Here is a 23,605-nt window from a genome sequence, read left to right as displayed (position 1 = left end):
AATTTTTGATACCTCAAGGGCATCCAAGATGTATGTGTCTTTGTTTCCGCAGTATTTTTAATTTTTATATTTTTAGGTCAAACCGTCGTTGTCTTTCAGTCATATAATGGAGGTCTATGGGGTCCACGTCAAAGAGCATGCACAGAGAAGTCCAAATTAAACATGATTTAATGACTCGTAAATGTAAGTACACATTGATGGCCTAAGACACGAAACGAACGGTTTGTGTGAGAAAACGAACAGTATTTATATCGTTTTTACTTCGTGTAATCACAGCCACGTCCAAGTGAAGACACGGGCGTCAAAAAATCAACGTTGTCTGTTGATATATCGAAATAGACTTCTCTGTGCATGCTCTTTGAGGTGGACCCCATAGACCTCCATTATATGACTGACAGACAACGACGGTTTGACCTAAAAATATCAAAATTAAAAAATACTGTGGAAACAAACACACCTATATCTTGGATGCCCTTGAGGTAAGCTAAAACATATAAAAAATTAATTTCAAATCCCTTTAAACTAAAAACAGAATTAAACACTTTACATTTATTAATACTGAAATTAATATTATTAAGCAATTTATTGAACATTTACCGAACATATTTAGAGCTTTTTTTATATAATTGTATTTGCTGCAAAATTATGCAAATTTGCACTTTTTTTGACAACTTTGAATTTAATTATTGATAGATTTTTTGTTTACATCAAAAATTAAATACAAGTCCAAAAAGGGCAATAAACTTTTTGAGTTGGATGACTCATTTGATGAATGAAATAAATTATCGTGATGAGTTAAATATACGAAAACATGTTTTAACTATCTTAGAGTCCTTTATCAAATTGCTGTTTTATACAAGTAATTAGCCTTTCTGAAGATTTCAGGGAAAAAAAATGTATTTTGTAATTTGATTTATAATTATTGTGATATGAAACTGTAATATGCTCAAGATTTTCAAGTGTACACATTGTACACAAGAACACTGCAAAATCACTGTATTGAATATTACAGCCTCAAGTGACTTGTTGCGTTAATCTAGTGAATCTGACAGGAATGAAAGTCTGTATTTGTTGCATTCATCAAACTATACGGTTCTCGCAGCCCCCAGCGCTCCCAGCTTCATCAGTTTCTCTGAGGTGACCAGCAGCACTCTGAACGTGTCCTGGGGTTTCCCACTGTCCCCTAACGGTCTGGTGGAAGGCTACAGAGTGGTGTATGAGCCCACCGCCCCTATTCAAGGTCAGTCTCTACTCTGTATTAGAGCTGCACAATTAATGGTTAACAGATTGCAATCTCTCTTTAAACACCCACGCTATCTTATTCCTAAATGACAATGATTCAGCAATGTCTATTAAGCCTGCCTTTGACAAGTACAGTCACAGCTCTGCTGCTGACCTAGAGAGAGCAGTTATCATGTATGAACCAGCTTCACAGTCTTTTCAACCACGCAGTATCATTATTTCTGTTGCATAATTCAAATTATCGCTGAAGTACTGCGATAAAAGTTGATAGTCCGAATATAAACAACACTGATCAAAATAATTCAGTAAATCACCTATTGCAAATAAGATTGTATCAATTACATCTTTACAGCAGTAGGTGGCGACAAATGACTGATAAAAAATGTATTTTTAAATGTAAATGTATAACATATTTTCACTGAGTCTGTTTTCATAATGTTTCTAATGGCTATTAGTGTTTTAATGTGTGATGGTGATGTGATGATAATTTGTTCACATAAACTCATTTTCTTTTATTGTTTCCATGGCTTCCATTGGATGCCATAGTTCAGAGTACAGAACTAGAGTAATTCATTTTGAGATTAACTTGCTATTCTCAGGTAGGAAGATACTGTAGCTTTGTGCAATGTTTGTTTGTATAAATGATTATTGTGTGTGTATTCATGCAAACTGTGCGTGTGTGTGTCCGCATTAGGTGTGACTAAAGTGGTAACGGTGGATATCCGTGGCAGCTGGCAGCGCTGGCTGAAGGTGCGTGACCTGACCAAGGGCATGACCTATTGCTTCCACGTGCAGGCCAAAACTATCGCCTACGGGCCTGAGGCAGAGGCCAACATCACAGCGGGTCCTGTCAAAGGTGAGCTACACATCCACAACCAAACAAACACACCAACACACAGATCAGCAAAACTCTCAGGGTCGCTGAGCACAGCTTACATTCCCCACTCCTCAGCGAGAGGTGTCAGAAATCCAGGCTGTGAAAAAACACCTGCGTGGATCAATATCTCACAGCGGTGTAGGCGTTTGCTTTAGCTTTATTCCTGTATTCATTCTCAAGGGTCGGGTTGCTCGCCTGTTCCTCTCAGTTCACTGCCTGCTCTCCTCCCTGTCTAGGATCTCCTGGATCACCTGTAGAGATGTCAATCACAAAGACAGGATCTATGCTCAGCATCCAATGGACACCAGGGGAAACAGGAGCAGGACATGTCACCGGCTATGTGATTGAAGCGCGGCCCTCTGGTACGGCACTCAAAACTTGACTAATCGTTACTTTTTTCTTTTCTTTTTTTTGAGTGAGAAAAGTGTTGACCACATATCAGTACTTCTAAGGTAATGTACCAGGTTTCTGTTACTTGGTTACAGTTACTTGGCAACAGTTACATTACTTTATAACGTGGTGGGAAAAAAATCGTATCATTCAATTTGAATACATTGAAAATTCGCTACACATATGTCCGTTTTAAATATACTTACATTTAAAGAAGCAATCAAGCTTTTAATGAAAACCAAAGTGCTGCCAACGTTCTTAGTGCTTTTTCAACTACCGTGACTTTTATTAGTGATGAATCAAAAAAATTAGATGTTGAATCCTCTGAAATTAATTTAGTGTTCCTAATTAAAATTGAAATGAATCACTGTTGTTATTGTTTACTAAAACTGTTAAAAGCGTAAACGGGAATTAGAAACTTAAATAAGTTGAAGTGCTAAAACTAAAACTGAACTGAAATAAAAAAAAATAATTAATTGGATAAAAATAATTAAAGCTAAATAGAATTTTTTTTAATGAATAGTAATGTCAAAGCACAGCAAAATTACTAAAACTTCAAAGTTAAAATGAAAACTAAAAAGCTAATTCGAAATATTAATATTAAATTATAATATTTATAATAAATTATTTTGTGTTTTTTAATCCTATTGCTTTTACGTTATATGTTAGTATTTGTATAATATACTGTATATAGTAATTACTTTCATAGAGCATCTTTAGATTTTAAATTTGACCAGGAATCATGTGAATAAATGCATCTTTGTTACAGTCAAGGTTCAACTTTTTGCCACACCTGTAAGTCTGATAATTTACCAACCATTTCTTACCAGAAACCTAAATAATAAGAGTCATTTATTGCATAATTTCATAATTTGCAAGAAGACTTGCACATCGTAATTTTGTTCCATTTTTTGCATTAGAAAAATTTTGTTTTCACTGAGATAAAATTAAAATATATAGCTTTTTTTAAATAGTTTTTCATATTTCCAGTTCAAACCATGTAATGTTGCAGTTCCTTTTAAAGTTAGCAGCCAAAACTAATCTCTACTCACATTTGGCGCTTGGCGAGTGTTCGTTTAGGAGCTTGATGGCTGGTCTGAAATCATCTACTGAACATTTATTTGTCTTTGCTGCTGGGATACATTAATATAACTGCCTTTTCCATATCAGTATGGTTATTCACATTGAACAACATTGCTTGTCGGGCAATGAACCAGCTGTTAGCTGCTCTTGATGTCAGCATCTGCTAAGTATAATGGGACACTGTAATGAACTTAGTGCTTCCAAGTTCACGATGACATTTTCACTGGAAGTGACCTTGCGCTCCGCAGATGAGGGCGTGTGGGATACGTTTGTGCGGCACCTGCCTCCCACCAGCACCTCTCACTCTGTGAGTCTGGACCGCCTGCGGCAGGGCATCAGCTACCAGTTCAGAGTGCTGGCCATCAACGAGTTCGGCTACGGTGAGCCGAGTGCGCCCTCTGCTGCCATGTCAGGTAATAACGTCAGGCCTCCTGTACTGTGATGAGTCTTAAAAGAGATTTTGACAGGGTGTTGCATCAGTTACTGTTGATATTATTTAGCTCTAACGTGACTTTTACACCCACATGAACTCGACTCACCATGCACTCCCAGAAAAGCTGCTTTTTCTTGGCTTAATGTAATTATCAGACATGTTTCATTTCAACCTCCAACTAAACATTAGTTGGAGAAATAAAGAAAAACACAAAACTTAGATAAATGTAGAAATATAGTGAGAGTATCAGGGTTTAAAATGAATATGAGAAGCATAGATCTGATGAGAAATTATTGAGTTATTTGATTGCACACTTTACCTTGACACAGTTTAAAACGTCTTGATATGACAGGAGAACAATTTGTAAAGCAGGAGACTAAAAGAAAAATAAATTCTAATAGGGGTGCTAATATGCTTTTCCACTTTTTTAATTTTAGTTTGTGTGTTGCTGTTTTAGCATGAAAAAAGTCCACTCCAAAGGGGGATATTTTATTTAACAGAATCTCTAGCACTTTTCAAGAACTACAACGAATGACTCGTTTGGACTACAGTGCGATTTTTCCGGATCTTATGAAGTCACAATGTTAATTTAAAAAAAAAAAAAAACTGCGCCCAAGGAATCGGCAGAAAAAAGGCCAGGTTGAGCTGTCAAAGAGATGCTGTTTTTTCCACCCCTTTTCCAAAGCATTTTTTTACCTTTCTATGGCTGTAATGGTTAAAATTATAACCCCGTCGTGTATCTCTGCGCTGCACATTTTACAGAGAACAGCCTGTTTTCTTTTGCTTTTGTAAGACGGTTCACTGCTCCTTATGCCGAGTTCAGACTGCACGATTTTAGCCACGATTTTGGCTCGCCGACAGGTTTTGAGAAATTGCCGTCAAATGCCCAAAATCACAGGCAAATCGGAAGGAGAGGCTTTGTCGAAATCGGCATGCCAGACTTTGCATAGAGGTGCTGTAATGATGTTAAATATTTGAAAACATATTCTAGTGCACCCCTAAAACAAAATCAAGACTTTGTAAAAGGGCATAATACAACCCCTTTAAAACAATAATATATATATATATAATGGGCTCAAATGAATAAACTTCCTTCAAAAGCAAAACAAGATTATTTTAAGCAAAACGTGTCATTTTTCTTCAAGTAAATGTATCTTGATTTAAGAATGTTTATATAATTGTACTGGAGTTCAATATTTGTGAATTTGTGATTTACTGGCTTTTCTTTTGACTCTTTTGCTATTATAAATGTTTTCTCATCGAGGTTGTTTTGTTTTCATGTGTTTTCCTTTGGTTGAGCAACCACATTCTCAATTTGTAACACGTGAACTCTGAACTTCCAGCCGGCTCCCTTATCACAGATGATACAACCAATTACTGACATATACATAAGGAAAATTATCAATGAAACTGAGGTCGTATAGAGGCCAATGCCTTAAAAGGAATCTGAAGCGAGATTTATGTGTTGAACAAATATAGTCATGACCTTTGTATATAAATATTATACCTGAGACTGTAGAAAGGCTTCAAAATGCTTACTTAGTCAAAATGCTTACTTACTTACTTACCACTTTTTACTTATTAAAGTGGTTTTAATTTGTGCTTTTATTTTAGCTTTAACCTTAACATGATTTCCGTCAGTAACAAAAGCATTTTAAAGCAGGTGGTAATAATATCAATTAAAGAACACAAAGAAATATGAAAATAAATATGAAGCTGTCTTAGAAGAGAGCTTTCTTCTCTGTCTTTCTCTTTGGCCATTGGCTTGTGCTTTCAAAAAAAACGTTCATGTTGCCTCAGCCCTTAATTAATGCAGTGCTGTGCAAGTCCTAGAGGCCTTTTTGTAAATGAAAAGCAAAGTATGTTATCAACTTCTCGCGTGTCATGGGATTGAAATATTCATACCACAGGCATGCTCCAATCTGTCTGTGAGCTGATGTCACTGCAGCTCAGTATTGCTGTCAGAGTAGTCCATCAGAGGCTGTCTCATACGATTGGAGAGTCCTGGCACATTTGGGCCATGCTCTCCTTTGCTCTAGTGCACTAGAGATAAGACGCAGGCCGAAACACATGGGTCAATGCTGCTCTAAGTGGGAGATATGATCACTGCTGCTTCTCTCAAGTAATAATATATCTTGGAAACTTGACGAGTATTGCTATTAAACTCAAGGTCAATAATGTCAATAAGCAACACTAAGGAGGCTTTCACACTGGCAGTTAAGTTCGGAACGGGGTACGGTTCACATGAAAAACCGCTAATGTGAACGCTGTCATGGGACCCGGGTGCGCACTGGGGTACCGAACCCGAGACTACCTGGAGGAGGTCGTCTGAGTTCGGTTGCTTCCGAACCGTGCTGCGTTTCGCGTGAATGTGAAAGCATTAACACTGAAGTTGTCCGCACTGCAGAGTGAACCTCTTATTTATATCGCATCTATACTTTGTTGTTTATGAGGGGATTTGCGACAGGATAAAGCTCGTGCTCATTCTGAACATAGGACATACATTGTGAGTGAATTCTCCGCATGTCAGCCGGAATTTGCTCCTCTTTGTTTATTTCCGAGAGCTCTGTTTAGAATTTTCACGTACGTTAATTCTGACCAATCGAAGTGAAGTTATGGAAATATGTTCAAGATATCTGGCCAATGAGTAATGTGGATGTTGTCAAGTGATATTTGTATATATTTATATATGAAGAGTTCAGATGCAAAAGCCTCTAAATGCCATTTGAAATTTTCTTCTTTAATGATGATTTTTATCAAGCTTGTATATTTAAGTTCAGTGATTTCACTTAAATGGCAATGATAATTACCTATTAATTGTTATTTAAGTGAAATTACTGAACTTAAATATACTTGTACAAAAATCATCATTAAAGAAGAAAATTTCAAATGGCATTTAAAGGCTTTTGCATCTGAACTCTTCATATTTATATAGGTATATTTATATAGGTATATTTTGGTTCATTTCATCAACTCATCAACTGATTCAGACCAGAGCAATCAGTGTGGTGTGAAAATGAACCAAAACCTCTGAAAAACGCTACAAAGTATCATTTTTCACCCTTGGTCTGGACCAAATGAACCGAACTGCAGATGTGAAAGCACCCTAAGTTTGAAAATACATAATTGAAATGAAGTGATCACACTTTAGCCTAGTAGGCAATATAACAGGTCGAAGACATGGCATCGACTTGCATTGAATGATCGAGAGACCTATTTATAGGCTGGAATACACTATATGACAGTTTAAAACAATAAACAACTAATGATCACACATTACCAGACTTTCAAGTTGTTCAGAACGTGGCAAGCTCACAAAGAAACGTGTTGTTTATTTCTTGGAGACACATGACACATGAAAACCGCATGCATTCTTAAAACTGGACAGAATTATAGTCTAAAAAGCTAAATAAAATCTGTGCCATCATACACTACGGACTATGCGAAGTTCTATGAAATCTGTCAACTCTGACTCAGTCTGACCTTTGGGATACTAGCTTCAGTCAACTCGTCTATAAAAAAAAGTCTAGGCAAAAGTCACGTAGTTTAAAGACAGAAAGAATCCAGCCAGAACAACCACCCTCAGTCAATGAGTCAGCAGGGTTTGCTTGCCAACAATATAAACAGTCTACTTTTCTATCTTTCATGTCTTTATATTTCTTTTTTCTTTGTCCTAAACAGCCCAAGTGGACACCCCGTTTTATGAGGAGTGGTGGTTTCTCATTGTGTTGGCATTGTGCGGTCTGATTCTGCTGTTGCTGTTGGTTTTTGGTCTGGTCTTGCACGGACAGAACAGGAAGTACAAGAGCTGTGGAACAGGTGACCTAAAACAAACCTCTTCAGCCTTCTCACGACACATCCATCCATCCTCCCTCACATAATCATTATGCCCGGTAAATCCACATGCAAATTCATCCAGATAAACACGTCCGCCCACTCAGACTCTCACACCGTCCAGCAAAGAGTGATTCAAATTTGACCCAGGTGCTGTTTTTGCTGTGATGATGATATGCTGACTGCTGTAGGTAAAGCTGTGTCCACGGTGGAGGAGACGGTCACACTGGACAATGGAGGCTTCACGGCTCTAGAGCTCAACAGCAGGCCCATTCATGTCAAGAGTGTCTTCCTGAGGAAAAATGGCACGAGGTACTGTAAAGAGGGTACACAGCTTCCGTTTGTGTCGTCTGATAAATCTGAGGGAGCAAAATCACTAGACTAGAGAGTTGTGTATTTCAGCATTAAAACCTGTTTTAACCAGTTGCTGAATTAGGTCACTGTCATTGTTTCCCGCACACCAAACACGCCTACATTCTAGTTAGTTTGCAGATTTCATCAAATTTCCCACTGTATTTTATCAAATGGTGGTGAACAGTTATAAATACAACTACAAGCTTGTAACGGTCTTTAACTTTGAAAGTCATGGTTAACTTTGGACCAAACCCTTTTTTAATATGTGTGGGTGGGGCGAGGAGTCTTCGCACAAATATAATGGTCCTTTTTACGTAACAGGGTTTAAGGGACTTATGAAACGGAGAGATATAGGGCCCTATTTTAACGATCTGAAATGCAAGTATCAAGCATGAAGTGCAAGTAACTTTAATTTAAAAGGGGTTGGTCTGAAGTAGCTTCATTATTCATAAGTGTGGTTTGGGGCGTAACGTGAACGTGATCGATGTTCTCGTCAGGACTGTAAAAGAAAGAGAAGGGACATTGGGGATGGGACAAACCCACCCAAATTAGCTTCAGTTAAACATGCTTATAATAATTTGGGTAAATATGTAAGCTTTATGCCTATTTTTCCCATCGTCATGGACACAACAATTACTTCCCTCGTGTTTTAATAGTTAATAGTTTTCCCTATAATAATATATCATTTGCAAAAAGTAAAATGCATCTGTGTTGATGAGAGAATGATCTACAGTGTATGTGCGTTGTTCACACTCTGTATTATGGCCAAGCATGCGCGCTTAAAATAGAATCTGAATGTACGCGCAGCGCACCACTGACTTTAGACTAGTTTTTTTCTGGTCATCGGAACTGCAAAAAAGCTCCAGGGATTGTTTGCACCGAAACACGCCTCCTTTTTGCGCCGACCCGCCCAGGGAGCGCAAGTTCATTCCCTAGTTTACCGATGTGCGTCTGTGGAGGGAAATGCCCGCTTTGCGCGGGTGCAAAATTGGATTGAGAAATGCGTCAGTGTATAAAGTCATTTGCGCCGGGTGCAAGATTGGGCCCCATAATGGTAAAAAAAAACAATTTCCCAAAAAAACTATTTCCCAAGAAATGCAGTTCTTCAGCAATGTTTAAAAATCGAAGTTTACTCACCCTAATAGCGCTCCAAACCTGTATGACTTTCTTTCTGCTGTGGGACATAAAATAATATATTTCGAGTAATGTTTGAGTGTTTGTATGGGTTTTTTGTTTTGTTTCTGCTACATACAATGGAGGTCAATTATCACCGAAACCATTAGCAACATGCAACATTCTCCAAAATATTCTCCAGAATTAAGTAAGTCATACAGCTTTGGAACAACACAAGGGTACGTAAATAATAAGAGAAGTTTTATTTTTGTGTGAAATAATATGGAATGTCGTAAAAGTGGAAAATCGCGCGAAGGTTCGATATTTTGCAGATTTCACACGGATTCAACACATTGACCCACAGAAAACAACATTGTTTCATCTACACCGGGTGCAACTGTTACAAATCCATTTGTGGTTCTGTCAGAAGTAGGAGCCCGATCTCATGAAAGTTCGTATCTATAGCATGAATGTCATTTCTCGTGCCATTTATACGCCAAAACTAATTTTTGCGTGTATATGGTACGCGTTTTTCGCGTGCATATGATACGCACTTTTTGGCGTATAATAAGTACGAACTCCCCACCCCCCTTCCCCCTAAACTTACCCAGGGGGTTTTCAGTGCATAGCATATGCACGCAAAAACCAATTTTGGCATTTAAATGCCACGAGAAATGACAATCGTGGTATAGATACACACTATCATGAGACTGTGTTGAAAGTAGCGCAGGTGTGTGGAGTACATCAGAAATAGAACGGGATTATGCAGACAGAATCAGTATCAGTATTATAATGGTTCTTTTGTCGAATTCCACCTCTCGATTCCTGTGTAAACTCGGTGTTAGTTTGGTAACACTTTACAATACGGGTGCACTAATAAGCATTAATTCATGCTTAATTAATGCACAGATAATACTGAATTAATGTGTAACTAATGATTATCTAAGCTATTCATTAATGATTACCACATTAGGAACTAATTAAGAGTCTGTAAGGTTAATGTATTAGTTCATACATTAATTGTTTTTAATTAAATATGTAATCGTGGATTAATTCCATAATAACTCATTTTTTTAACTACTACTGTTAATTATTATGTTAATTACCAGAATGAGCCAAAACCTTGCATTTCAATTTCCAGATAATATGACAGGTACACTAATATGCATTAATACATGATTAATTACTTCATTGTTACTGCAAATTCATGTGCAAATTACTACAATTACTAAATGACTGGTTAATAATGATGTGCCCCAACAAGTAAAGTCATAACATAATGATGCCTTTGCAAATCATTAGCTAATGATTCATTAAAGCAGACAACTGGAAGGTGAAGTGCATAGCTTTGACCAATTGTGGTGATTAACACATTAATTTACACTATTAGTTAATAAAATAAGTTATTAAGGAATTAATACACAATGACACATTGAATTAATAGCAATTCATGTATTACTTAATCTATTAATCATATAGACTCTTTATTAGTTGCTGATGCAGTAATCATCAATTTATGGTTTAGTTCTTCATGAGTTATACATTAACTCATGATTATCTGTGCATTAGTTAAGCATGAATTAATGCATATTAGTGCACCCGTATTGTAAAGTGTTACCCAAATTTTTAAGCACTTTCTTTTCTCTTCAAGCAGGTCCCCTCCCCGACCCAATCCAGCTGGACTGCGCTATTCCGACGAAGACATCTGCAGCAACTACAACGGTGTGGTTTCCACAGAGAGCACCGCACTGACAGAGGGGCCTGCAGAGATGTCCGAGTCTGAGGTGGAGTGATGCTTATTCACCATAATGGAGTTTATCTTGACTGGATGAGCGTGCATAATCTTCTGTCGTATTTTGTTCAATCAGGCCACGGACAGCGAGTGCGAAGAGGAGCCCATCAAACACTCGTTTGTGAATCACTACATGAGTGACCCGTCGTACTTCAACTCGTGGAAGCGGCAGCAGAAGGGGCTCAAGCAGACACTGGCCTGTTCCTACGAGGAGTGTGCCAGCGGGGACACCGAGTCCTACTATCAGACAGTGGTCACACAGCACAGCGTGGGCGGGGTCTACACCCCTGCTGGCCAGCCCGCGCCAGGCTCACGAACTCCCGTCACAGGCTTCTCCTCGTTCGTGTGACGCACAGAAGGACTCGGTTCGTGGCTCGGGACAACGTAGCTGCAGAGGAAATTCTCTGATTTCGCACAGTACTATCACCACAAGAGACACATCACATGTGAAAGGCTCAACGAGTTGCTGGATTCTGAATGTTATCTCGATTAGTGATCGTGATTATTATTAAGGGGAGAAGAGGTTTAAAAAAAAAAAAAAAGCGATTTTTATATGCCAATACCGAAGAGTTACTGTTACTGTGTGTGTCCCTCCTGTTTGCAGCCTTGGATTGTGAAGAGATGCATAAATGTCTGTGGGTTTTATTAAGCAGGACGCAACAGAAAAAGCCTGTAGATGTGACGAGACATTCCCGCTCTAGTGAACGGCACATATTCACACGTAACATTACCACATTGAAAAGAACATACGGAAAAAGCTAAGTGAAAAACACGCTGTAATTACTGTATACTCTTGTCTGAATAATCTCATCTCACCGTCAGGGTCGCTATATATACATGTTGCACTCGAGACCGTAAAGGTCATGAAATGTAAATCTTCTCTAATGGATTTGATTCGCACTCACGCTGCCTGGATAATGAAGCACGGATGATTCCAGTATATTCTCTATAGAGTCACCAGCAAGAAACCAACGGAGGCTGTTCGAAGAAGCCAGACAGCTCTGGTTCCCTGCCTCCGTGTGATCAGACGGTGAGACAGTGCCAGATGTGTTGTGATTTGTGCCATTGCTCATTCTCACACATATCAAACATCAAGTTTGTAGTTTTTTTTTGTTTTTGTTTTTTTGCTTTTCTTGTTTTGTTCCTGTCTGTTTGGCCTCGCTTAGGAACTGCAAACACTCACTTGAAATTATTTAATGAATGAATGTAGGAATTGTATGTGAGGAGATCAGTATGCTGTTGCTTTTGTTCTGCACTTTTGAGCCATAAATACTTCAGATTCCTTCTTTTCTTCAGTATGATCGATTTTTTGTTTTCTTTTTTTACAGGCTTGTAAAAAGTGTAATTTTACAGTGCGATTTTAGAATTAATTTGTATGGGTTTTTGTTGTTCGCTGTAGTGTTCTTCAGAAGTGACGTACAGTAGTTCTGTTGTATTTTCAGTATGAATTTTTGCAGTTCTTGAAAATGCCAACTCAACAAATACAGTAATCAAACAAGAGTGTACTGTTATGGAAATGTTTGTTTCAATCCCACCCAGTGTTTTAGCACAAGTGTATGTCATGGACTTTCATGAAGTAAAGATTTTTTATGATAAATGAAATGCTTGTTGTTTACTTTAATGTCTGCTACTACAGAGATGTCTTCTTGATCTTACTTCAACTTGTTTCCAACACTAAATTATAACAACTGCTAAAGTGGGTATAAAAGGAATGTTGCGATTCTTTTCTTTCCTTTTGTGACACACACTCACAAGGATTATTAGGAACACCATACTAATACTGTGTTTGACCCCCTTTCACCTTCAGAACTGCCTAAATTCTACATGGCATTGATTCAACAAGGTGCTGAAAGCATTCCTCAGAAATGTTGGCCCATATTGATTGGATAGCATCTTACAGTTGATGGAGATTTGTGGGATGCCCATCCAGGGCACGAAGCTCCCATTCCACCATATCCCAAAGATGCTCTATTGGGTTGAGATCTGGTGACTGTGGGAGCCATTTTAGTACAGTGAACTCATTGTCATGTTCAAGAAGCCAATTTGAAATGATTCGAGCTTTGTGACATGGTGCATTATCCTGCTGGAAGTAGCCATCAGAGGATGGGTACATGGTGGCCATAAAGGGATGGACATGGTCAGAAACAATGCTCAGGTAGGCCGTGGCATTTAAACGATGCCCAATTGGCACTAAGGGGCCTAAAGTGTGCCAAGAAAACGTCCCCCACACCACCACCACCAGCCTGCACAGTGGTAACAAGTCATGATGGATCCATGCTCTCATTCTGTTTACGCCAAATTCTGACTCTACCATCTGAACGGCTCAACAGAAATCGAGACTCATCAGACCAGGCAACATTTTTCCAGTCTTCAACTGTCCAATTTTGGTGAGCTCTTGCAAATTTTAGCCTCTTTTTCCTTTTTGTAGTGGAGATGAGTGGTACCTGGTGGGGTCTTCAAGGTTGCGTGCCATCCGCCTCAAGGTTGTGTGTGTTGTGGCTTCACAAATGCTTTGCTGCATACCTCGGTTGTAACGAGTGGTTATTTCAGTCAAAGTTGGTCTTCTATCAGCTTGAATCAGTCGACCCATTCTCCTCTGACCTCTAGCATCAACAAGGCATTTTCGCCCACAGGACTGACGCATACTGGATGTTTTTCCCTTTTCACACCATTCTTTGTAAACCCTAGAAACAGTTGTGCGTGAAAATCCCAGTAACTGAGCAGATTGTGAAATACTCAGGCCGGTCTGGCACCAACAACCATGCCATGCTCAAAATTGCTTAAATCTCCTTTCTTTCACATTCTGACATTAAGTTTGGAGTTCAGTAGATAGGGGATTATCACGCTGATACGTAGGACTTCCGGATTCAGTGATCTTTGTGAAATGCCACTTCCGTTGAATCACAGATCTCGCTGGCGAACTGATGACGGACTACACTAAGTTTATTTATACGGCATCCCTGGTAAATTAGTCTGATTCACTAAAGTGCCAGCTGCAAACAAACGAGCTACCTTGTTTTATTTTAAAGTTTTTAATCCACTTCTTCGTTATACTCAATTCAGTCGGGAATCCATGAAAACGTACGTAGGGTTGGCGTTTATGGTTAGATTTACAAAGTGGAACTGAACAGTGACATATATAGCCTTCGTCTCTCAGCCATTGTTGAACTGCGTCAGAAGTGGACATGCACAAAGTTGACAAATTTTCTTGATCAGGACCACATCTAAATGCAATTAAGCAACTGCCATTTGATTGATTAGATAATTGCATTAATGAGAAATTGAACCGGTGTTCCTAAGTGTATATCCAAGTGAAACGCTTCTCGCACAATAAAAATGTAGGGCAGGGCTTGATTTTTAATTAAATTATCCCTTTCATTACAGAATAAACCATAGCTGTATTTTGTATCTCTGTCCTAACTGACAGCTGAAAGATGGGGAGGTCATTTTATTATTGTAACAATTTGAATGAAGGAGTGAAGTGTTAAGAGTAAAATTATATTCAAATTTTATAAAAAATCATATTTCTTTTCTGCAAAATTTAAACAGTAAAACAATTAATGAAACCGATAAATGTAAAGGTAATATACAAAAACAACAATAAATATTGTGAAAACAAATACCATATATATATATATATATATATATATATATATATATATATATATATATATATATATATATATATATATATATATAATGAGGCTAATCTAATCTAATTTTTATAGCTCGTCGGTTAGGCCTATGGGGTGATATGCGCTTTAAAATTATTGTGGGGCAAATGAATTTTTCCATAATTGGAAATGTCAAATCCTCTTGATAAGACCAGATGCTGGTCATCTTCTAATCCTCATCACATTGCATCACTTGATCGTCGTCATCGGCACAAGCACAACCTGGCACGGGGCATGTCGCGGAGTTATTTACATTTTTTCCAAAGTAAAACTAACGTTCAAACCTATTTTTTAAAGTCTATGGTTCAAACGTGTCATAACCATAGACTGTAAAAAGGTCATAACCTGACAATGTATTCCTTTTTTGGTCGTCCTGCGCAACAAAAAACACGCCCACTTTCACATCATGCGCCGTCTGACGTGAATAAAACCTGCGTGCCGTGCATCTGTGCATTAGAAGTTTAGCTGAAGAGACTGAAGATTACAGCAGCTGATCTTACAGCTTTCTTACAATGATTGACCTCCCGTGTCTGTCCGTGACCTGGACCCTGGTGGTTCTGGTCATAACTCTCCTGTTTATGTGAGTATTGAACATCAAAAGCAGGTCAAAGCAACCATCAGTGTTAGCCTATAGCTAATTTTACTATTTATTTAGTATTTAACGTCTTTTTTTTTTAAATTAAGTTAGGTGTTGTGTGTTGTCTTCTATTTGTTTACTTAATCACACTACAGTTATCTATATTTAGGCTACATCAAAATGTAATATGTCGCAGGTTGTTGTTTGTAGTTTGATATCTCTGTCATTTCTCACACTGTAGTTATGGTGTTTGGCCACATGGATTTTTCAATAAACTGGGAATTCCAGGACCAAGACCATGGCCTTTCGTTGGCACATTTCTCGCATACACTAAAGTTAGTAATTCACTATATAATGTCTTAAGAATAAAATGGGAATCTGTATTAAACTGATGCTGGAGCAATAAAGACTCTCTTTCATTAAATGTTTGTATTTTAGGGTTTTTACAATTTTGATATGGAGTGTGCTAAGAAGTATGGAAAAGTTTGGGGGTGAGTCTCAGTTATACATTTACTGTGTTAAAAGAATCTGATGAAAAGCTGTACTGTAATATCTGTAATTTTTATGTCATCAAATATGTCATACTTACGATTAGGGCAGCTCTGATGGCTAAATGATGTGCTATGATAGTATCTTATGTCCACTTAAGGCTGCATATTAAATCAAAAATACAGTATAAACAGAAAACTTGTGAAATATTGTTTCAGTTTTAAATGACTGCTTTCTATTTTAGTATATTTTCTATAATTCATTCTTTTGGTGTCAAAGCTAAATTTTCAGCACCATTACTCCAGTCTTCAGTGTCACATCATTCTTCAGATCATTTGCTGCTCAAGTAACATTTCTCATTATTATTAATGATTTTATTTATTTTATTTATTGATAAATGGAAAGTCCCAGAGAACAGCATTTATTCGAAATATTTTATTATAAATATGAAAGATTATAATTGTCTTAACTGCCACTTTTGATCAATTTAATGCATCCTTGTTGAATAAAAGTTTTTTTGTTTTCATACTGACCCAAAACTTTTGAATGGTTGTGTAGGTATTTGCCTGGGTTACTGTGAATGCAAACTAATCTATATTCCTTCCATTGCTCAGGATTTATGATGGAAGACTCCCACAACTAATGATCACTGACCTGGAAATGATCAAAACAGTTATGGTGAAAGAATGTTATTCTACCTTCACTAACAGAAGGGTAAGCTCACCTTCACAGTTATCCAGAAAGTTCCATATTGGCAGGAAACGTCTCGGTTACGGATGTAACCCTCGTTCCCTGAGTAGTGAACGGAGACGTTACGTCGGATGACGACAAATGGGGTTCGCTTAGAAGCCTCTCATCTTCGAAAGAAATAAAACGAGCCAATGGTAAGGAAATGCCATTGAATTTGCATTGCGTAACTCCGCTCCACCGTGTGGGTATAAAAGGAGAATGGCAATATGTATGTTTCTTCGCTGAGGAGCGGGTGGGGGGGGGTGACTTAGAGAATATGCATGTGACCCAGAAGGTTGAAGCGAGAACATGAGAGGACACAGGCTCTGCTCGGAGATTGTAGAATCTGGCGCATGTGTTGGGTGTCGCCCAGCCTGCAGCTCTGCAGATTTTTGTTAGCGAGGCGCCATGCTGGTCGGTGAGGGCAGGCAGCTCTTGGATGAGCCCTGAATCAGCCATACCCTCACGCATGTCATGAGCACCCAGAAGGATGGCAATAACATGCAGTGAGGCGGCAGCCTGCCGAGCAGCTCTATAGGTCTTTGCCACCGGAGTAGACAGAAAACCTACAGGCATTGGAGGAGTGCTTAGGGTGGCCACGCCAGGTGGAGGCGCTGTGAAGATACCCTTGCCCGCAACCCCAAGTGTACCTTTGCCCGCAGCCTCTGTGAGAGTAGAGAAGGCGGAAGAGGACGTTGAGTAGTCGCGGAGACTTCAAAGGAGACTCCCACAATCTCATGACCTCTTCATGCACGTCCAGATAGAAATTATTTGGGTTCGCCTTGCCCAAAAACCAATTATTAGCCTAAGTGCTCGGGACATGGCGGATGATTCCATACACGCCGATACTCGCGGTGGCCTAGGAAAGCATAGCTGTCAGCTCTGGATCAGACTCATTATGCTAGCGCACTCGAGGATGGCAGCACAGACAAGCCATCATCACAAGAGGACTCCAGCTCACCTTGGGATGCGGCGATAAACATGATTTCATCAGCAAGGGGACCAAATGAGATCGCGGGTCCGGCTCGGGTAGGCGAACTCATTCGGAACCGCATGTTTTGCAATGTAAAATATGGGTTGTGAACCTCGGATATTTCGTCGGTTTAGTTCCTGACCTGCCGACTTAGGTCCCCCAGCTGAAGTATTATCTTGCGTGGAGAAAATAGATCGGGGTATGGATGAGGGGACTCTCGCTCTATTGAGCTTATCGAGTCTCGACCGTTACATTGCGATTGGTCATGTTCCCGCTGGGAGAACGTGACACATTCACAAACGCTGTCTGAACGTGATCGAAGCCCAAACATGTCAAAACAGTGCTCGTGCCCATCAGCTGAATCTATCAGAATACCGCACTCAGAAAAACACGGGCTGATTCTCTTTAGAGAGACGAGCCGTGTGCATGCTCTTTTTGTGAGAGAAAAGCTTGCAGGAGAAACACACACGCTGTTCAGTTTAGCAGGCAGGAATGTGAAACTCACTGGAACTCGCCATCACACCAACACTGACTGGAAGCTGCTTGTCTAGACGATTCTCGAAGATGGTCAGAGAATAGGCTGCATGAGTGAAGAGAACTTGTTGGCTCCAAAGCGAAAACATATCTGCATATTGTCGTTCTCCTTTTTACCCACGCGGTGGGGCGGAGTTAAGCCATGCAAAGTCCGCAGACCCATTTCCTTGCCATTGGCTCATTTTATTTCTTTTGAAGATGGGAGCCTTCTATGCGAACCCAATTCAACATCATCCGACGTAACTCAGGATTCCTTTTACACCCCATTAAAAATATTTTTTTCTTTATTTTTATTGGGGGGGATTTGTACAGGAGATGAGTGCAGACTTGGCTGGCCCCTTTGCTGATGGAATAACTATAACTAAAGATGAGCAATGGAAGAGAATCCGTGGTACACTCTCTCCGTATTTCACAAGTGGACGACTGAAGGAGGTATTGAACAGGTCTTTAAAGGGATAGTTCACTCAAACATTAAAATTTGAATAATTTACTCACCTCCATGTTGTTTTAAACCTGAATGAATTACAAAAAAAGATGCAGTGAAGAAATATTTGTGTTTTTTGTTCATAAAAATGGGGTCCAGTATTGTTCCACAGATTTCGAACAAAATTCTAGTCTGTCTGTACTGTACAGTTATACTGTACTTGTTGCTCACATGAGACTTGCGTAACTAACACTTCCTTTTAAATCTGTTTCAGATATTTCCTATAGCTGTGACACATGCAGATCGTTTTATTAAAAATATGCAAAAGCGAGACCACGAGCAGCCAGTGAAAATAAAAGAGTATGTTACATCGGTTATTAAAGTGCTTAACTTTAACACATAAAGAGCATTCACTGTTAATCATGAACTTAACTAAAGCATTTACAGCAAAACTTTCACTAAATGAATATCATTAGAATATTTATATTCTAGTTGTTTTTTGTGAATCAATGAAAACCACATGATGTAATGTTGTGCAAACGATCCCTTTATTAACAAAATGGCTCTATTTTTATTCCAGAGTGTTCGCTCCATACAGTTTGGATGTCGTCGCCAGCTCCTCCTTTAGCGTTGACATCGACTCCATAAACAATCCAGATGATCCTTTTGTTACTAACATCAAGAAGTTTTTCCAGATCAGTCTATTAAGTCCTCTTATTCTGATTCAAAGTATGTCATTTGTATACTAAAATATTTTTACATGATAAAATAATTTGTTTTAAGATCTCAAAAAAAATATGTTTTATTATTATTTCAGCATTTTTTCCCTTCGTTGCTAATCTTTTGGGAAAAATGGGTATACGTCTTTTTTCAAGTTCGTCAATGGATTTTTTCTACAGTTCCCTAAAAAAGATTAAGGACGAGCACAGCAAGAAATCAGATGTATGCTTGTCACCATTTCACTTTTCAACTACAGCTTCAGATTTTGAAGAGTTGTTGATGCCGCAGTAGATTTTGACTTTGTGTTTTTAATCAGGGTCGGGTAGATTTTCTCAAGCTCATGATCCAGAGTCAAATATCTGAAGATCAAGCTAAGGACACCACAAGTGACCAACCAGTAAAAGGTTTGAGAGACTGTACAGATTTTACACATTCAAGTGCACATGAACGTGTTTTCAAATATGCCGTTTCGTGAATTCGCCAGGACTAACAGACCATGAGATTCTCTCCCAGTCCCTCACTTTCATCCTTGGAGGTTATGAGACTACAAGCACCACTCTCACTTTCTTCCTCTATAATATTGCGACTAATCCAGACTGCCTGGAAAAGCTGGTTGAGGAGATTGACACAAACTTCCCTCCTGATGTGAGCGCACAGGCTTCTGCTCTGTTCACAGGTTTTGTGTAAAGCAGGGTTTCCAAACTCTTGTCCATTAAGGTCCACTTTCCTGCAGAGTTTTGCTCCCACACTAATCAAACTGAAGTAATTAATCAATGTTGGAGGTCAAATCTGCAGGAAAGTGGATCTTGGGGGCCAGAGTTCAGAACCCCTGGTGTAGAGAAACTATTTTAAGGCACTTTTAGAATTTGGAGTGCAGTTGTTTTACTTTGACATTTCTTTGTTTTTTTCAGTCTCCCATTACATATGATGCATTGATGAAAATGGATTACTTGGAAATGGCCATCAACGAATCAATGCGTCTCTTTCCCACTGCCCCACGCTTAGATAGGCTCTGTAAGAAGACCGTGGAGATCAATGGGGTGATGATACCAAAAGGCACTCTGGTTGGAATTCCTACATATGTTTTATGTCGTGACCCGCAGCTCTGGGATTCTCCTGATGAGTTCAGGCCAGAGAGGTGATGTGATTCATCTATCAGACAGTAGCTATGTTTCCATCCAAAGCTGTGAATTGGAATGTTGCATAAAACATTTACAAATAAATAGTGTTCCTATACAATATGTTCAAGACAAAAAAAATGTTACTTCCTGGGAATTTGTGGCAAAATATCTGTACGCAATAAAAATGTAATTTGCTGCAATCGGGAAGCCACTGTTGCTTTTTCCTACATCGTAAATGACTTGCAGAAGAAGTCATTTTCCGAGCGTGCAGAAGAAATGCAATAAACGTTGTCATGTTCGGTGGATGCTGGTGTTTGAGATGCTGTGCAATGAAATCTCTCTGCTGTTTAATTAAATTAGTTATCCAATTATTATTTATTTATTTTGCATATTGACGGATTTATTTGATAAATGTTTCCATCGTATTTTACGTAGATGTCTTCTCATTGTATAAAAAATGTATCCGCTTAAATTAAACGCATACGTTTTTCTTTAATGCACATTTTTACAATTTTTTGCACTTTAGCGTTTCCAAAATGCGATATTACAAAAATGCACACAAAAGTAAGTGGATGGAAACTGAGCTACTGATGCTTTTTGAACATTTCCTTCACAGCTACAGTTTTTCTCACATTTTGTCTCTACAATATTTCTCTGCAGGTTCAGCCCAGAGAGTAAATCCGAGGTTAACCAGTATGCTTTCATGCCTTTTGGACTCGGGCCTCGAAATTGCATTGGAATGAGATTTGCCGTAATGATTATGAAACTTCTTATTGTGAAGCTTCTTCTGAACTTCACTGTGGAAACATGTAAAGAGACACAGGTTGGTACATTGACTGTCATCATATATAACGCCTTGCATGGCTCGGTGTGTGAATGGGTGAATGTGAGGCAATATGTAAAGCACTTTGGTGGCCATTGGGTCAGTGAAAGTGCTATATAAATCAGGAATGTGTGGCAGACTGCTTTGCCTCTACATTTAACATAAATTTACAAATGCCCTATTCTTTTCTCTTGTTTATTTCCAGATCCCTCTAGAGCTGAATGTTATGTTTCAGCCGAAGGTTCCCATCACACTGAAGTTTATACCAAGATCTCACAAAGAAAAATAATCATTAAAAAGCAGAATGTTTCAGTATAATTCTGTATAACATTTTATACAAAGTTATATAGCACTAGAAAAACTGCATACAGAATTGTTTTAATTTAAATATCATACATACATTTGCTGCCAATGTTTAATATTAACCTTTTTACCACCTTTTGGATTTATGGGGGTGTTCATGATTTGCTGAGCCTTAAGCTCTTCCTGATTCATTCATGTTTTACACAGTTTGGAATGGGGGGGAAAATCATTATTAAAAATGAATTATTGTATGCATTTAATTATATAACAAATTATAAGCAATCAATGCAATGTGATGGTATTATTGTAGCTAAATACAAGTGTTCATTTGTTATGCAATCACTAAAGCAAAAATCTGATAGGGAGTTTAGTTTTTAGGACAGAATTTACAACAAAAAAAAAGTTTAAACTGGTTTTAGAAACCAGCATACAAAGCCACAGCTAGATGCATTTAAGTAGACTTTAGATATGACAATTCTTCTGTGTGTCAATAAGCCCTGATCTCCTATTTAATATTGTGTAATTATGCTTATGATCATATGTGATATGGTAACCACACAAATTGACAACAATTGATTTGGACTTTATATATATTTTAGATGTATTGTATAAAGGACTATATAAATTAAGATGACTTGATTCCCTCATTTTAAATAGGTTCTCTTAGTAGAAACCATAAAAAATATGGTTTAATAGTAACCATAAAACTGGCTACATGTGTGATGTGGAAAATATGGTAATTCTGTCAACACTGTACATTTTCTGTGTCACTAATGGCTGTTATGCAACGATCGTATCAATTTTACTAAAATATGATGCTGAGCATACACACACCTGGAGTGCCCTCTGTACATAGAATTCACCAGTAGTGATGAAGTCTGAGTGGTGCACAATTGAGAGAGTTTCCTTGTCAAAAATCAATATTTGATTTGTTTAATAGCCCACGAAACTCTCATATCCAAACTGGCAACATCATACCATACTGAGCGAGAGGTGTCTATTTGTAGGTGAACACCTCTTATGTTTTTAAACAATCCCTGGATACAGAAACTAATATTCGCAGTCTAGCAGCCTGTTTTGTCCCACTACTTATGACCTTCTCATTTTCTTCAGTTGGTGTCACTGTAAACAGTGTCAATGTTATTGTGTGCATTAGAATGTTTTATGTAGGTGCACTTGCCGATATCAAACTTGAAAATGTCAATGCAACCAATTTTATAAGCTTTATTTTGTGTTACAGTTTTGTTTTATATTAGGGATAAACGTTGCCTAATGGTGCACCCTCATTCAGATTTACTAAATATGAAGTCTTGTGGTCATTGTGTTTAGTTGCATTTATCCAAAAATAGGCAACGTTGTTTACAAGCAGTAGGAGTCATTAACTTCTTTATTTTAAATCACTTATTAAAAACCTGTAAAAGATAAACATTGTAGTCCATTTTCAATGTTTAGCACGAAAAAACTAACAGTTGAGGATCCATGTCATCATAGGTCAACCCTTGCTAAAATGAACCATGGTTTTACTAGTACAAATAATAATAATAATAAACAACACAAGGACAAATTAAACGTGGTTTTGCTACACTAACCATAGTTGGTACTTTGAATTTTGGTAAATTGTTGTTGTGACTACTGATTGTGTTGTTGTGTGTTTTGATGAATATGTACACTCTAAAAAATGCTGTGTTGTTTCAACCCAAATTTGGGTAAAATATGGACGAATCCAGTCATTGATTAAAATTTACACAATTTTTGAACCAACGGTTGGGTTTGTCCATATTTGACTCAAATTTTTTCAGCATTTTTTTGGCGTGTATATGTTATTTGTTGCTGCTTATTGTTTATATTTACATTATTTCGAATAATATTAATAATATCCCAAGTGACTACCGTGGCTCAACTATATGTTTATCAAGCGACGAGAATACTTTTTGTGCGAAAAAACAAACAAAAATAACGAGTTTATTCGACTATTCCTTTTCTTCCTTGTAGGCCAGAAACGAGACTTCCTTGGATTTCCACGACGCATGCGCGAGAACTGAACTGAAGTAGTGTAAGGAGATCGCAATTCTCGCGCATGCGTCGTGGAAATCTAAGGAAGTCTCGTTTCTGGCCTACAA

The 23,605-nt window shown here is 38.2% G+C and overlaps 2 protein-coding genes across 7 annotated transcripts in view; both read left to right on the top strand.

The window, feature by feature from the left end:
* The window catches only part of sdk1a (sidekick cell adhesion molecule 1a), a 354,190-nt gene extending 341,470 nt beyond the window's left edge, over nt 1-12,720 (top strand). For 2 of the 6 annotated variants that reach the window (XM_089128735.1, XM_089128731.1), the window contains 8 exons: nt 1,103-1,240; nt 1,937-2,098; nt 2,356-2,481; nt 3,841-4,005; nt 7,707-7,844; nt 8,051-8,171; nt 10,978-11,110; nt 11,195-12,720. In XM_089128735.1, coding sequence (XP_088984861.1) covers nt 1,103-1,240; nt 1,937-2,098; nt 2,356-2,481; nt 3,841-4,005; nt 7,707-7,844; nt 8,051-8,171; nt 10,978-11,110; nt 11,195-11,467 — 1,256 coding nt within the window. In that variant the 3' untranslated portion in view covers nt 11,468-12,720. The remainder of the gene's footprint in view (nt 1-1,102; nt 1,241-1,936; nt 2,099-2,355; nt 2,482-3,840; nt 4,006-7,706; nt 7,845-8,050; nt 8,172-10,977; nt 11,111-11,194) is intronic. The other 4 variants (XM_089128732.1, XM_039687419.2, XM_089128733.1 and 1 more) reach the window with 3 other exon arrangements.
* A 2,468-nt stretch (nt 12,721-15,188) lies between these two features.
* On the top strand, nt 15,189-23,217 carry LOC120489978 (cytochrome P450 3A40). Its single transcript, XM_039687257.2, has 13 exons — nt 15,189-15,372; nt 15,611-15,704; nt 15,808-15,860; nt 16,473-16,572; nt 18,407-18,526; nt 18,793-18,878; nt 19,099-19,247; nt 19,336-19,460; nt 19,555-19,642; nt 19,723-19,883; nt 20,150-20,376; nt 21,020-21,182; nt 21,388-23,217. Exons 1-13 carry the CDS (start codon nt 15,305-15,307, stop codon nt 21,469-21,471), a joined length of 1,518 nt encoding a protein of 505 aa, XP_039543191.2. The 5' UTR covers nt 15,189-15,304; the 3' UTR covers nt 21,472-23,217.
* Nucleotides 23,218-23,605: the final 388 nt, after the last annotated feature.

The sequence above is a fragment of the Pimephales promelas genome, chromosome 3 (assembly GCF_988280905.1).
Source record: "Pimephales promelas chromosome 3, fPimPro1.hap1.1, whole genome shotgun sequence".
In the NCBI taxonomy this organism is placed as follows: Eukaryota; Metazoa; Chordata; class Actinopteri; order Cypriniformes; family Leuciscidae; genus Pimephales; species Pimephales promelas.
The sequence above is the reverse complement of the archived record's forward strand: the minus strand, read 5'-3'. Positions and strand labels throughout refer to the sequence as shown.

Bases quoted from the DNA above. Each gene is read 5' to 3' on its own strand.
- LOC120489978 (XM_039687257.2), top strand. From the start codon at position 15,305: ATGATTGACCTCCCGTGTCTGTCCGTGACCTGGACCCTGGTGGTTCTG. The intron at 16,573-18,406 runs GTAAGCTCACCT...GGATTTGTACAG, and splicing joins CTACCTTCACTAACAGAAGG to GAGATGAGTGCAGACTTGGC. The intron at 18,527-18,792 runs GTATTGAACAGG...AATCTGTTTCAG, and splicing joins CAAGTGGACGACTGAAGGAG to ATATTTCCTATAGCTGTGAC.